At 49.7% G+C, this 16,795-nt stretch overlaps 2 protein-coding genes across 2 annotated transcripts in view; both read right to left on the bottom strand.

Annotated features, from left to right (window-relative positions):
- The window catches only part of LOC124788958 (protein RNA-directed DNA methylation 3-like), a 52,030-nt gene extending 51,522 nt beyond the window's left edge, over window positions 1-508 (bottom strand). The window contains exon 1 of the mRNA XM_047256247.1: window positions 168-508. Within this exon, the coding sequence (XP_047112203.1) occupies window positions 168-508 (341 nt within the window). The remainder of the gene's footprint in view (window positions 1-167) is intronic.
- LOC124787862 (cationic amino acid transporter 2) overlaps window positions 1-16,795 on the bottom strand; it is a 437,092-nt gene that overhangs the window by 236,878 nt on the left and 183,419 nt on the right. The gene's annotated exons all lie outside the window — the stretch shown is intronic.

Genomic DNA, 16,795 nt, shown 5'->3' with positions numbered 1-16,795 from the left:
TCGCGCGGTTCCGAACTGAAGCGCCAAGAACCGCTCGGCTGCTCTCGTGGTTTCGCGCCACTTCAATATCTCATGTTTTGTTTACATACGCATCCCGACAAATGAAAATGTGCCTCTTCACTGAAGAACGTAGATTTTTTTCGTGAAACAAAATCCGCGTGGATTACGTGTGCGCATCACTGCCAGTTTCTATGGATAAAATTTCAAGTCTCCATGGAGAATTCGTCTCTTTGCGATCATAAATTGCATGAGCTGCTGCATTTTTGCGTGCAGATCGCTGGGAGGGGGAGTCAGACTTCAGGCTAACTTTCTCGGCGTTTTCTCGTGTCCCGGTGGTTCCTGAAGATTCTTGTTTCTTTTTCTGCACACTATCGGTATCCATAAACGTGTCCACCCACATAATATTTTCCATCAGGGCCACAACCCGCAGGCGCGATGTTAAACTGTTCCCTGAATGCACCCTGGGCTGCGATGACCGAACGTGCGCTTCTATCTCGTCCAGCTCCATGATTGCTACTAAACTAACCCCCCCTCTCACCCACCCAAAAAATGCTCCCGCTCTTTCGAATGCGCTCAACCCCACTCAACAATGTGTAATGACCGCTGTTTGGCAAGCGTTTCAAATAAAAGTTCCCGCGCTGCACCCTATAGCTTTTGACTATACGGTTATTAAGTCACAAATAGCGACAGTGTTGACTGTCATACAATTAATTGAAAATCAAAGTATCTAAAGCTTTAGAACAGAATGTACACACATGCTCAGTCGGAGGGAAGGTAAATGGCGGGTTTCGATTCATTGCAACTGCAGTCTATCTACTACACGCCATAATAGAAGTCCCGCTTGTTATAAAAGAACAACTTCTCTTAAGTTTGGATGGCAGGAAAGAGATGATGGCAGAAGTTAAGCTGTAGAGACCGCGCAGGGTAGCCGTGCGGTCTAAGGGGCGTCTTGGCACCGTTCACGCGGCTCCCCCGTCGGAGGTTAGAGTCCCCCCTCTGGCGTGGGTGTGTGTTGACCTTAACGTAAGTTAGTTTAAGTTAGATTAAGTCCTATGTAGGCCTAGGGACCTACGACCTCAGCAGTTGCGTCCCATAGGAACTCAACATAAATTCCCAAAATTGCGTGTTCATATTCTTGTGGACACAAAGTGTATACTGGTAGAGTCTTTTTGTATACTTTCTTTTTTTAATTAATGCCTTGCATAATGTAAATAATTTGCAGGATGTGTTGGCAATGTTTAAGTTTTGCATCAACATTTACTCAACGTAGTAGTTCATTGCATTTTGGTACAGTAACTGATTTTTAGCCAAAATAATAGCTCAGTCTGTAGATCACTTGCTCGCGAAAGGCAGTGGTCACAGGGTTCGTTTCGCGGTCCGGTTCACAATTTTAATTTGTCAGGTAATCTCAATAAAAGTAAACACTGGCTAAAACACACACACACACACACACACACACACACACACACACACACACACACACACACACACACACACACTTTATTTTCAAATCGTCAACCTATAGTCATTACGTCTGGTATAACACTGACACAAATCGCTTTTCTTCAGGGGGTGAACAGAAGTTATCGTCAAGTACTCAAAACATGAGTCATTCTGCGACAAATCGACGAGGACGATAACAGGCGTTTTTTGCAAGCGCGCACTGAACAATTCAGATACCATTCAGATGCGAACTCTTTGCCGATTCATTAATGAGTTTAGCCTTGTACTAGTTATCAACTTCTCCACTGGGTCGAGTTTCTCATAGCTCAGCGGAATGAACAAAGAAAGATAATAAACAATAGATTAACGATAAAACATTTGAACATACCATCTCTTACAGCCTTCAACGTTTAAACATTTTTAAACACACTGAGGTGGCTAAAGTCATGGGACAGCGATATGCACATATACAGATGGCAATACTGTCGCATACACGAAGTGGAAGACGACAGTGCATTGGCAGAGCTATGATTTGTACTCAGGTGATTCATATGAAAATGTTTCCAACACGATTAAACCCGCACGACGGAAATTACCAGACTTTGATGCAGATTGGGAGTTGGAGCTAGATCGGAAATCGTTTGGGAATTCTATGTTTCGAGATCTACAGCGTCAAGAGAGTGCCAAGAATACCAGATTTCAGGCATTAACTCTCACCACGAACAACACAGTGGCCTATGACCATCACTTAACGACCGAGAGCAGCGGCGTTTGCGTTAAGTTGTCAGTGTTGACAGACAAGCAACAATTCGTGAAATAATGTCATCCGTTACGAAAGTCCAGCGAAATTTGGCGTTAATGAGTTATGGTAGTAGACGACCAACGCGAGTGCCTTTGCTAACAGCATGACACCACCTGCAGTACCTCTCCTGGGTTCGTGAACATTTGGGTTGGACCTAAGACGACAGGAAAACTGTGGCTTCGTCAGATGAGTGCCTGTTTCAGTTGGTAAGAGCTGATGGTAGGGTTCGAGCGTAGCGCAGAGCCCACGAAGCCATGGTCAATAAGGCACTGCTTGTCAAACTGGTGGTGGCTCCATAATGGCGTGAGCTGTGTTTACATGGAATGTTCTGGGTCCTCTGGTCCAACTGAATTGTTAATTGACTGGAAATGGTATGTCACTTGGCCACTATTGTTCACGATTGGTTTGAAGAACATTCTGACATTCGATTTGGCCACCTCCGACACGATATTGCGATATTGATGGTGGTGGTTGGGATGTTTAAGGGGGACTAAACAGCGAAGGTCATCAGTCCCCCATTCCAAAATCAGGCGAGCCCAAAATCTATGGAGCAGATAAAAACCAAAGGGGGAGGAGACGTCCCCCCAGGCGCTAAAAGAACACAAATGCAGTAAGAAACACTACAGACAAGAACAGGACAGAGGAGCACCAGACAGAAAGAAACAGAAGAAAGGAGGATGGCCGGAGACTGGTTGACTGACCACGAGAAAAAAAAAAAAAAAAAAAAAAAAAAAAAAAAAAAAAAAGGGAAAGAGTCAACCATCTGACGGCACACCAGAACAGCAACAGACACAAGGACAAAAGACACAGAAAGGGAAAGGCGCAGGACCTCCCTAAATCGAACCATAAAAACGACTACCACGGATAAAATTTAAAACGTCATCAGCCATGGAGGCATCGTCGGATAAAACCAGAGCCAAAGTGCCCGGGAGATTAAAAGATTGCCGGAGTGTGCGCAGTCGAGGACACTCCAGCAAAATGTGGCCGACCGTCAGCCGGGACCCACACCGACACAGTGGGGGATCCTCCTGACGCAACAGATGGCCGTGCGTCAGGTACGTATGGCCGATGCGCAGCCGACACAGGACCACCGAGTCCCTGCGAGAAGCCCGCAGGGAGGAACGCCACACCGCGGTCGTCTCCTTGACAGCCCGTAGTTTATTCGGGGCTGTCATGCCACGCCACTCAGCAGCCCACATCCCAAGCACCTTACGGCGCAACACCAGCTGCTGGTCGCGAGCCGTAAGACCGATCTCCAAAGCCGGGACGTCGATCGCCCCTTTGGCCAGCCTGTCTACACGTTCGTTCCCTGGGATGCCAACATGACCGGGCGTCCAAACGAAGACCACCGAACGACCAGAACGGGCAATGGCGGAAACAGTCTCCTGAATGGAGGACACCAGAGGAGAGGAGGGATAGCAGCGGTCGATGGCCTGGAGGCTGCTCAGGGAGTCACTGCAGATGACGACGGACGCACCTGAGCAGGAACGCATATGCTCAAGAGCGCGCAAGATGGCCACCAGCTCTGCAGTAAAAATACTGCAGCCAGCCGGCAAGGAGCGATGCTCATCATGGGCAGCGTGAGCAAAAGCGTAGGCAGTGCGACCATCAACCAGGGAACCATCCGTGTAGACAGGCTCACAGCCCGGAAATGATTCGAGGAGCGCAAGAAAACGGCGACGGAGGGCCACAGGCGGAACCGAGTCCTTAGGTCCCTGTGCCAAATCCAGACGGACAGACGGCCGGGACAAACACCAGGGAGGTGTAGGTGTATGGACCCGGAAGGGAGGCAGAAGAGGGAATGACCCCAGTTCGGACAGCAGGGACTGAACGTGGACAGCGACGGAAAGCCCAGACCTAGGTCGCCGTTCGGGCAGATGGAGGACCATGGCAGGAAAAAGCAGGCGACGATTGGGATGGCCTGGCGAGCAATGCACGTGGACAGCATAGTCGGCGAGCAGTCGATGGCGGCGAATCCGCAGCGGGGGAACCCCGGCCTCCACCAGTAGACTATCCACGGGGCTCGTACGAAAAGCGCCAGTTGCAAGCCGGACCCCACAGTGGTGTATGGGGTCTAACAACGTCAACACTGAGGGTGATGCAGACCCATAGGCCAGGCTCCCATAATCAAGCCGAGACTGCACAAGGGCTCTGTACAATCGCAGCAGCGTGCAGCGATCCGCACCCCAAGACGTGTGGCTAAGGCAGCGGAGGGCGTTGAGGTGCCGCCAGCATTTTTGCTTCAGCTGAGTAATATGAGGAACCCATGTGAGCCGGGCATCAAACACGAGTCCCAAGAAGCGGCAAGTGTCCACCACTTCAAGCAGGTGGCCGTCGAGGTAAAGTTCAGGATGAGGGTGGACCGTCCGACGCCTGCAGAAGTGCATAACCCGAGTCTTGGCAGCAGAGAACTGAAAACCATGAGTCAGAGCCCATGATGCTGCCTTGCGAACGGCGACTTGCAGCCTGCGTTTGGCGACTCCCGTAGTCGTGGAGCTAAATGAGATGCAGAAGTCGTCTGCATACAAAGAAGGAGACACCGACGACCCCACTGCTGCAGCCAAACCATTAATGGCCACTAAAAATAAGGAGACGCTCAACACCGAGCCCTGCGGGACCCCATTTTCCTGTATATAAGAGGAACTAGAGGTGGCACTGACTTGCACCCGGAAAGAGCGGCGCAATAAAAAGCTTTGAAGAAAAGCCGGGAGCCGACCACGAAGACCCCACCCATGCAACGTGGCGAGGATGTGATGCCTCCATGTGGTGTCATACGCCTTCCGCAGATCGAAAAATACAGCAACGAGATGCTGACGTCGGGCAAAAGCCGTATGGACAGCAGATTCCAGGCGCACCAAATTGTCCACTGCAGACCGGCCCCGACGGAAGCCACCCTGGGATGGAGCGAGGAGACCGCGCGACTCAAGGACCCAACACAAACGCCGCCCCACCATACGTTCGAGCAATTTGCACAAAACGTTGGTGAGGGTAATGGGACGATAGCTGTCCACCGCCAGTGGGTCCGCACCGGGCTTCAAGATGGGGACAATAACACCCTCTCGCCATTGCGACGGGAACACGCCTTCGCTCCAAATGCGATTAAATATCGCGAGAATGTGTCTCTGGCAGTCCCTGGAGAGATGCTTCAGCATCTGCGCGTGGATGCAGTCTGGGCCTGGTGCTGTATCAGGGCAATCGGCGAGGGCAGCGAGGAATTCCCTCTCGCTGAAAGGAACGTTGTATTGTTCAGAATGACGCGTGTGGAATGAGAACGGCGTCCGCTCGGCTCGCTCCTTTAGAGAGCGAAAGGCGGGGGGATAGGATGCAGTCGCAGAGCTCTGAGCAAAGTGCGCGGCTAGCCGTTCAGCAATGGCGGCAGCGTCCGTGCAGACAGCGCCGTCCAAGGAGAGCCCAGGGACACCCATAGGGGTCTGGGATCCATAAATCCGCCGGATCCGGGACCACACGAGCGAGGGGGAGACACGGGAGCCCAGGGATGAGACGTACCTCTCCCAGCACTCCTGCTTACGCCGTGCAATAAGACGACGGGCGAAGGCACGGAGCCTCTTAAAGGCGATGAGGGTCTCCAGAGACGGGTGCCGCCTATGACGCTGGAGAGCCCGCCTACGGTCGCGAATAGCCTCAGCAATCTCCGGCGACCACCAGGGGACAGCCTTCCTCCGAGGGAGGCCAGAAGAACGGGGGATGGAAGCCTCGGCCGCTGAAATGATGGACGTGGTTAAAACACGGACCACCTCGTCAATGTCACCCTGTGGGGGAGACTCAATGGTTGCAGCGGAAGTAAAAGCTGGCCAGTCAGCCCTGTGGAGAGCCCAGCGGGGCAGGCGCCCTGAAGAATGACACTGGGGTAGTGACAAATAGATGGGAAAATGGTCACTACCACACAGGTCAGGATGCACTCTCCAGTGGAGGGATGGGACAAGTCCAGGGCTGCAAATAGAGAGATCTATGGCCGAGAACGAGCCATGGGCCACACTGAAATGCGTGGGAGCACCGGTGTTCAAGAGGCTAAGGTCGAGCTGAGCCAACACATGCTCCACGGCCCGACCGCGGTCATCAGAGACAGTCCCACCCCATAGAGGGTTATGGGCATTGAAATCGCCCAGAAGCAGCAACGGTGGCGGGAGTTGAGCCAGCAGCGCAGCCAAGACATGTCGGGGGAGCTCCCCATCTGGAGGAATGTAAACAGAGCAAATAGTAATAGCCGGCGAGAGCCCAACCCTGGCAGCAACTGCCTCTAAAGGCGTCTGAAGGGGTACTGGCGAACTACAGACAGAGTGGTGAACAAAGAGGCAAACCCCACCTGACGCTCGATGACAGGCAGCACGGTTCTTATAGTATCCCTGATAACCGCGAAGGGCGGGGGTCCGTAGTGCAGGAAACCAAGTTTCCTGCAGATCAATGCAGAGAACAGGGGAATCACTCAGAAGCATCTGGAGCTCAGGCAGGTGGCGGAAACAACCGCCGCAGTTCCATTGGAGAATGGAAGCAGGAAGGGACTGGGAGGGCGTGAATGCGACTAAGAGGCAGACAGCGCTTCAGAGCCAACTGCCGCCACTGGGGGAGAGTCAGCTGAGTCCATAGGAGAGGCCCCCAAGGGTTCCGTGAGGCCGAGATCCGCGGCAGAGGCGAGGATCTCCACCTCATCCCCGGAGCCAGGACTATGTACAGCAGGCGGTGCTGAAACCGCCGGAACGTCCTTCTTCTTGGACACATTCCGTTCCTTCTTCTCGTGTCTGCCCTTAGGGTGAGAGGGCTGGGAGAGCTTCTCTGAAGGAGCGTCGGAGGCTGACGACGACGCAGAAGCCCTACGACCAGCAGGTGGCGGAACCTTCAGCCACTGGCTGACATCTGGCTGGGAAGGAGAAGAAACGGAGGAAGGGAGAGCCCCAAGGGACCCCTTCCGCGAGAGAGGAACCGGCGGAGGCAACGCCGCCGGAGAAGGAGGGGGAGGAATCGAGCCTCCCGGTTGTGGAGCAGATGTCACTCCCGAAGTAAGCTTGGGGGGAGCGACAGAAGAGGGTGTGCCCCCAACTGCTAAGGGGGCAACAGAGGAAGGCTTGCCCCCAGGCACGAGGGGGGCAGACAGAGATACACGGCCCCGAGGGCCCACTGAAGGCGGCACAGATGAGGCGACAACCGTCGCTCGCGTGGGCGACGATAACGTGGCTGCAGCATAAGATGGTCGAAGGGAAGCAGGATACAACCTTTCATATTTCAGTTTTGCCTCTCGATAAGTAAGCCGGTCCAGGGTCTTAAATTCCATGATCTTCCGCTCCTTATGAAGAACGGGGCAATCCGGCAAGCATGGAGAGTGGTGCTCCCCACAGTTGACACATACAGGCGGGGGCGCACATGGAGAATCGGGATGAGAGGGGCGTCCGCAATCTCGACATGTAGCGCTGGATGGGCAACGGGAGGACATATGCCCAAACTTCCAGCACTGGAAGCACCGCATCGGGGGAGGGACGTATGGCTTCACGTCGCAACGGTAAACCATTACCTTGACCTTCTCAGGCAAGACATCACCCTCGAAGGCCAAGATAAAGGCACCGGTGGCCACCCTGTTAGCCTTGGGCCCTCTATGCACACGACGGACAAAATGGACGCCACGTCGTTCCAAGTCGGCTCTCAGCTCGTCATCGGATTGTAACAAGAGGTCACGATGATAAATAATCCCCTGGACCATATTTAAGCTACTGTGGGGAGTGACGGTAACAGGGACGTCACCCAGCTTATCGCACAAGAGCAACGCTCGTGACTGGGCTGGGGAGGACGTCTTGAGGAGGATGGACCCATTCCTCATTTTAGACAACCCCGCCACTTCCCCAAACTTATCCTCCAGGTGTTCCACAAAAAACAGAGGCTTCGTCATAAGAAAGGAGTCACCATCAGTCCTGCTGCAGACAAGGTATTGCGGTACATAAGGCTCCCGCTTGGCACTAGATCGGCGTCCCTCCCATGGCGCAGCCAACGAGGGGAACGGCTGAGGGTCATATTGCGCAGCATCGAAGTCGACTCTACCTCGCTTAGAGACGCTGGTGGCCGTGCGACCACCAGCTTGGTGTGATTTATTGCGCTTCATTGCGCCACATCCGCCCAGATGCCACCTACTCCGAACGAGGGCTCTCCCCAAGGGCGCCACCCAGCCAAAGCAACGGGTACCTGGCCGATATCCCGTTGCCCGGAGTCCCCGTGCCCCAGACAAGATGGGCACATACTCCTTGGCATGCATGGGGAGGAAACAGCTCTGGCATCTGTAGTGCGATCCCTGCGTGGTCAGGGGGCTACCACCAAGAGGGTACATGACGACCCCACCACAACGGACTGGCTACCGTGCTGGATTTTAGGTGTTTAGAGGGTCCACAGTTGTCGTAGGCGCTAAGAAGAAGAGTGCGCACAAGGTGAGAAGGAGACAACCCAGAAGATGTTGGGCGTAGTCCCCCCCACACGACAATAGGTAACATGCAAGATGGTGGAGCATGATGGACCAATACAAAAACACCACGTAAGGTGTCCTTCCCCAAATGGCACGCACTGACGACGGAAATTTGGAAGAAAAAAGGTCAAACCCAAGAGGGGACCATCACAGAAGGCCGAAACGTTTGAGACTCCTTTTAGTCGCCTCTTACGACAGGCAGGAATACCGCGGGCCTATTCTTACCCCCGAACCCGCAGGGGGGTGCGATATTGACTTGTCACCTCAGTGTAACCCACTAACATTGAAAATTATGTCTTATTAATCCACACCTACATTTATACTCCACAAGCCACTTGACGGCGTGTGTCGGAGGGTACTTTTGTTACCGATAACTAACCCCCTATTCTGTTCCATTCGCGAATGGTGTGTGGGAAGAATTGCTGTCAGTGAACCTCCGTATTAGCTCTCCTTTCTCGGATGTATTCGTAGTGGTCGTTTCGCAACACGTATGTGGAAGAAATATGTTGTTCGACTCCTCCTGCAACTACCTCTCTCGCAATTTCAATAGTAAACTTTTCCGTGTTGCACAACGTAACTCTTGTAGTGTCTGGCACTGGAATTCGTTGAGCATCCCCTTAACGTTCTCGCACCGACCAAACGATTCCGTGACGAAACTTGCCACTATTCGTTGGATCTTGTCCATCTGTTCTGTTAATACAAACTGGTAAGTGTTGTAGACTGATTAACAATACTCAAGTATCGATCAGGAAAGTGTTTTATAAGCTACTTCTTTCGCAGATGAATTACATTGCCTATATCCTTCCTATGAATCTGAGTTTGGCATCTGCTTTTCCTACTATTTGTTTTATATGAACATTCCACTTAAGATCGCTCTGGATAGCTACTCTTAGATAAATTGTCGGAAAGAAACTTAGAGATTTCCAATTCAAGATTTATTGTTGCATTAGTGCATATGGCGTACACGGAAAGATTACATTTGCAGATCAATAGTAAAAACAGTTCCGATGTACCTGAAACACCAATATTAGTACGTGATGTAGCCTCCAGGGGTGGCAATGCAGCAGCTCAATCTGGGATTCAGTCGATGGTACAGATGGCGAATACAGTCCTGGGATACGTTATGCCACGCCTCATCGACCTCTTCACGTAGTTCTGTAGTAGCTGGTTGGCCAGTTACACTGGTCACTTCTAGTCCCGTCATATCGCACATGTGCTCGACTGGAAACAAGTCCGGAGATCGTCTTGGTCAGAAAAACTGTTGCACGTCTTGCAGAGACGTTGAGTTTCATGGGAAGTGTGTGGGCGAGCATTATCCTTTTGTAACAACACATCAACTACCCGTTGCAAGAACAGCGAAATAACAGGTCTAACACCACCTTCCTTTTGCAAGAACATCCTGCACCTACCGAGTGCTGGTTAGCATCTCCTCAAGAAACAAAGAAGGTGGACGAGAGCTGAAGCTTATCGCACCAGACACCATGAGCCCTGGGGTGGGGTCAGGGTGCCTTGAAGGAGTGGCCTCTGCGAGACAGGACCACCAGGCCATATGTCGTACGGGCACACAGCCATCACCTGCGTGCAGGCAGAATCTGCTTTCATGGCTGAAGACCACGGTGCGCCATTCCATCTTTCAAGTGATCTTCTGACAACACCAGTCGTGCTGTGCAGGTCGACGCTGTGGCATGAGTGGAAGACGGGATACAGGTGTGCGTCCCGTAGCTTCACCGCTAATAACCGGTTCGGAACAGTTCGTGTTGACAATCCCTCTTATCTGGGCTATGGCTGCTGTTCTGCCACTTACAATATGACGATTGTGGCGGATGCCTGTACTGCATGAACCTCCAGAATCTCGTCTACGGGTGTGAGAACATTCACGTGATACTGATACCAGCATCATTGCACAACTGACGCAGCACGTTCAACACGTGAGACAGTTCTCCGAAAGGACCACCCCGCCACTAGAAAGACCATAATTTCTCCCCTTTCAAACTCGCTCAGTTGGCTGTAGGAAGTGAGAGAGATTCTCCGTGGCATGGCCGCCTGCTTGCTTCACACATTTGCCCTTCTGGCTGTGAGCGCTCTGGTAGCTATGCCACTACGCTATCTATTGATGGATGAAACTGAAACATTATCTGCGCCTCTACCCCTAGGTGGTATATGCCATCATCTGATCAAAATCGACGTCGTCTTTTCAGCTGTACTTTTTTTCGGCAATAAGTTTTACCATATGTACTGTTTCCAGCAATTCGTCATCAATAGACTAATTGTACATCAGTGGATTTCTGGTCCTATGTACATGCAATGTGTTACAATTATACGCACTCAGGGCCAACTGTCATTGCCTGCATCATTCATCAATCCTGTGCAGATCTTCCTGCAGTTTGCTACATTCTTCTGGCGTGCTATCTACTTACGAACGAACGCGACGTCTGTCAACAGACTCAGAGAGCTTCCGGTGTTACCTACTTTATCATTTCACGTATGAAACAGCAACAATCCTAACACTTCCACGAGGTATTCTGGTACTCTTCGAATTACCTTTACATCTGTCGATTTTGTTCCGTTAAGACTGGATCCGCATATCTGGTCCGATGCTCGGTAAGCTCTTTTTCCTCCACTGAACATAACGTCAAAATATATCGCGCGGGAGTCCCATCCTCAGATTCACATTTATAGTGAATGACGCATACAGGGTGTCCCAGGAGGAATGGCCAACATTCAGATATGACAGGAACACTTAATATGGACTTACGGCCTATTCCAAATGGTTAACTAGACAGAAACATTTAATATTTCTGGGTTAGTGGAGCGCACTTATGTGTCTTACCCATCCAAAATCTTTGCCTTTTTCTTTTTCAAATGATACTTAGCAAAACGCACGTTGTAATGCTTATTAATTGTTCTACATGCGTAAACCTGACGATTTTGAGAACAATGTAGAAAATAAATAACAATGTACGTTACCTCTCGGAAACCATTAAGAACAGGGCATGTGTCCATGTGAAGTTATTAGCTTCAAATAATCTTTCCTTTCATATCCTTGAACACTGAACATTCCTTCTGGGACACCCTCTGTAGAGCGTTGTATAGTTTTCGGTGAGGAAGTTGACGGGCACTATCGACAGTCTTGAGTTTGTCGAGAAAATGAAAGGAAATTGCTGCGCTGACACTGTTACAGCATTCATTAATAATGGTGTAGCTTCTGCTTTCCTGGTGTTAATTAGTAAGCTATTATGTGTCAAGTGCTCACAAGTAGATAATATGGACTAGAATTCCTTTTCTGCAGGCGGAGGAGTGGAGGCTGATTGAAACTTCAGCGACACAAGAAATCAGGTGACCCACCGTCATTCGTTTGGAAGTGTCAGTTAGGTCAAGAAAAGGGGATGAGAGGCATTTTCAATGGAACACGTATACGACTGGACACTTGAGATCAGTTGATATATTTGATTCGCACTGAACATTCCTAGTGTTTATCAGTCACATAGTCCAGCGAACGCGAAAAAATATCTGATGGAAGATTCACGCTGTACACTTGTAAGTAAAATGACGGAAAAACGATATAACCTAGTTTTCAGTAACTCCATGTGACTTTTCTGTTTCAACGTATCTGTGAACCCAGCCTAAGAAAGCATTTCAGTATAACATCCCCAAGTAGTGACAGAGTCCCCCATTCACAGTACTGCCTTGTAGCCAGCCTACGATGAACACGACACTGCGCAGAAACTTTATTTGGGTCATTACATAAAATACACACATCAAAAAAAGTGTTGCACCACCCCGGGTCCCAGAACTCTGGGAGATAGACGTTGACTGTGGATATTCTATCACAGACACAGTCCCTTTGACTGTTCAGAGATGTCGCTAACCCGCCCGAAGACGTAAACAACTTATTAGACGGAGGGCGTCCGACAGCGGATCAGTTCCAGTCATTCCACCAGGAAGGAGATACACGGTTTGTGTTATCTGTAGTTCAGCCATTCCTAGATGGTCAATACCGCGGTTCGAACGCGTCCTTATTGTTACTTTGTGCCAGGAAGGGCTCCCAACAAGGGAAAAGTCCAGGCGTCTCTGAGTGAGCCAAAGCGATGTTGTTCGGACATGGGAGAGATTCAGAAAGACAAGAACTGTCGACTACATGCCTCGCTCAGGCCGCCCAAGAACGACAGTGGATGACCGCTACATACGGATTATGGCTCTGAGGAACCCTGATGATAACGTCACCATGATGAATAATGCTTTTCATGCAGCCGCAGGACTTCTTGTTTCCACCCAAACTGCGCGCAATAGGCTGCATGATGCGAAACTTCACTCCCGACGTCCATGGCGAGGTCCATCTTTGCAACCACGACACCATACAACGCGATACAGACGGGCCCAACATGCTGAATGGACCGCATCATGTTCTCTTCACCGATAAGTGTCGCATATGCCTTCAACCAGACAAGCGTCGGAGACGTGTTTGGAGGCAATCAAGTCAGGCTGAACACAGACACACTCACCAGCGAGTGCAGCAAGGTGGAGGTTCCCTCTTGTTTTGGAGTGGCATTACGTGGGGGCCGACGTACGCCGCTGGTGGTCTTGGTAAGCGCCGTAACGGCTGCACGATCCGTGAATACCATCCTCCGACCGATAGCGCAGTCATATCGGCAGCATATTGGCGAGGCATTCGTCTTCATGGACGACAATTCGCGCGCCCATCGTGCACATCTTGTGAATGACTTCCTCCAGGATAACGACATCGCTCCACTAGGGTGGCGAGCATGTTCTCCAGACATGAACCATATCGAATATGCCTGGGATAGACTGAAAAGAACTGTTTATGGACGACGTGACCCATCAGTCACCTGAGGGATCTACGCCGAATCGCCGTTGAGGAGTGGGACAATCCGGACCCACAGTGCTTTGATGGACTTGTGGATAGTATGCCACGACGAATACAGGTATGCATCAACGCAAGAGGACGTGCTACTGGCTATTAGAGGAACCGGTGTGTACAGAAATCTGGACCACCAACTCTGAAGGTCTCGCTGTATGGTGGTACAACATGCAATGTGTGGTTTTCGTGAGCAATAAAAATGGCGGAAATGATGTTTATGTTTATCTCTATTCCTATTTTCTGTACAGGTTCCGAAACTCTCGGAACCGAAATGATGCAAAACTTTTTTTTGATGTGTGTATTTCAAGCGCCGTGGGTCTCTTATTGATCTCTCTCAACTCTGTGGGAAAGAGTGAGTGAGGTTCTTTCGCAGACAACTCTGCTTCATATGCCGTGCTATAGAATTCTCCCGGGGGATCCACACTACCACCTGCCCAGAGTCAATATCTTGCTTACATGTGTATACAGTGTAGCAGTAAGAACACGCACTTCTCTGCGAAAGTAAAGGTCGAGATAGATGAAATAACGTATTAACAATTCGGTGGAAATGAAAAGGTGCAGGAGCATGCTGACAGATCTCCTAGACGTGCACAGAATGCTGGACGTCACATGGCGTGAGATCGGTCTGACTATAGCTCCAAATGGGGCTGGCCCCTCACCACGAAGCGGTGAAGGAATGAGACACGATAAAATTGTGTGTGTGTGTGTGTGTGTGTGTGTGTGTGTGTGTGGTGAGAGAGAGAGAGAGAGAGAGAGAGAGAGAGAGAGAGAGAGAGAGAGAGAGAGAGAGAGAAAAATTCAGTGAGCGGTTACAGTGCACGGTGGTGGTGGTCTTTATTTTGACAGCCTGGAGACAGCATTTGGATGACTTAATATGGGGAAGAATCATCGGGAAATTGTAAGGAGCGAGAAGTGTGGCGAGTTTAGACTGGGACTTTGGTATAGCTCACAGCACTGTTTCGCGTGCATGAGAAGTGCCAGAAGCACGGTCACTGCTGTCTGAAGAAGAGATGGTGGTCAACCACGGTCAATTACAGCAGCAGATGCTGTTACATTCTGCAGCCGGCAAGAAGGAACCCACGTCGAACAGCGGGTGCAATTGCAACCACATTTACAGGGCTGCAAGACACGCTATCTGACACTCCATAGAGGCACGGCGACTGATTGAGGATGGTCTCTTTGCCGGACAACCAGTACTTTGTGTTCCGAATATAGGCGGCAAAGTTTACCATTGTTGGTTGGTTGGTTTGTTTGGGGTACAAAGGGACCAAATTACATGGTCATGAGTCCCTTTTTCCTGAAGCAAGCAAGGCTCAAGGTACAAAAACACCCAACACTCCACCTAAAAAGAAAACTAACGGAACGAACAAAAAACGGGGAAAACATACACCGCAAGGAAAAGTGTAAGAAGGTATTAAAAGCATAGAGCATATGGTACAGTCATTCACTACCGTCCATGATGATCATACACGTTTATAAGAACTACCCCGTCTTTTGTAATGCTCATGAGGCCATCACAAATGGCGGGGACATCAGCGTAATTATTGTCTTTGAATAAAAGTGTTATTTCTGTTCGTCTCACTGCGCATTTCTTTTTAGTTACCTCCTGTACTCTGCTACGGCAGTTCTCTCCGTATGGACCAAATTTAATCGAGCTGTTTTTCTGGACAGTGACACCACATGAGGAAGTCACTTTCGTTCTTAACTTTTTCGCACCAGTGTTCTTATACGCAGAGATACCACCTCTGGTACGAACAATCGTTCTAACCCAACTGGGCATTGAGTCGAAGTGAGCTTTCGTGACAGCTAAAGCTAGGTCGTTCTATACTGCTTCACCTCTATCAGAGTTCATCAACCATAGTAGATGGCGAGCGGTAACGTTCTCGTCTCTCGATAACCCATGACCAAATGTTTTCAATGGGTGAGAGATCTGGAAAAAGTGGCCAAGCCAACATTCATTGATCAAGAAAGCATGCGCAAGATGCAGTCTTGCGTTATCATGTTGAAAGGTAACTTCACAGAGACGCCGCAAACAATGCAACGTCACTGGCGTTAACGCGCCAGAAATTTTTTGGCTGTTGTCAAAACTATAGGTTACGATCTACCAAAACGCCACGTACTGGGCCTTTATGACGTTGGCGAATATAATTTCCAACGTTATTTCTTCTCTGAGCCTCACCACATAGATGCGCCCATAGCAACCTTGTACGCAAACCGGAACTCCTCTGAAAAGACGACATAATGTCACTCACGAAACTACTGTCAGCACGGACACTCTCTGTTACAGCTTCAAATGCGCATGGCGCTGAATGTGGCCCTCTTGAACCTGTCTCGAATTCCAGCATGTGACGAAGTGTTTCTTCAACTTAATACGTAAATATTGGCGATCACAATTTCTAAAAATCATGCACCAACTTTACAATGTTCCTCCATAGAGGGCGATCTTATACGTTTTGGATCCAACTCTTATGGACAACGAACTGCTGAAGATCCTTCTATAAGCACGGCATGACACATTTCTGGCCACCTGGCAATGTGCCCCGCTAAGCTTGTTCTCCGTGCTTTCATTTTCTGCCCAATGTTCGGTTCATGATGTTCTGTTAAAACAACAGCAGGTTCTCTTCATCTTTTCTGTGATGCTCAAGGTTTCCGTCGCATATAACAACACCGGTACTATCACTGCATTATTGGTTTAAGTTTTTTCTTAACTGGCAGAGTTTATGACTCTACTGCTTCAGGCAGAAATAATTTTTAGACCCCTTGACAATATGTTGATTTATTTGTTGTTTTGGGTTATGGTCGTTGAGCTAGGTGCCAAGGTATTTTGGTTATACTCCACATTCTATCCTGTCACAGGGCATTGTTACAGCTTCTCTGGATACTTCTATAATTTCCGTCTTCTCTATATTAATCTTCAGTCCAATCGTACTGGCATTCTTTGCTAAGTCCTCTATTGTTTTCGGTCATCTATTACTACAACTCCACTGTCTGCAATGTCGTCTGCGTATCCCAGTACCTGTGTTGTTCTATTTAGCTTCACGCCTTCTCCTTTCATTTCCCAGATTACTTTTCCCAGGACCAAATGAAGGTGAAGTGACACCCCATTGTCTCACACTTGTTTCATGTTTAATTTCTTTGATAGTTCCCCCTCATATTTCACATTGTCCTTTATGTCTATTGCACAACCTTTCACCAAGTTAATTAACTTCCT

This window comes from Schistocerca piceifrons, chromosome 3 (genome assembly GCF_021461385.2).
Source record: "Schistocerca piceifrons isolate TAMUIC-IGC-003096 chromosome 3, iqSchPice1.1, whole genome shotgun sequence".
NCBI lineage: Eukaryota > Metazoa > Arthropoda > Insecta > Orthoptera > Acrididae > Schistocerca > Schistocerca piceifrons.
The sequence above is the reverse complement of the archived record's forward strand: the minus strand, read 5'-3'. Positions and strand labels throughout refer to the sequence as shown.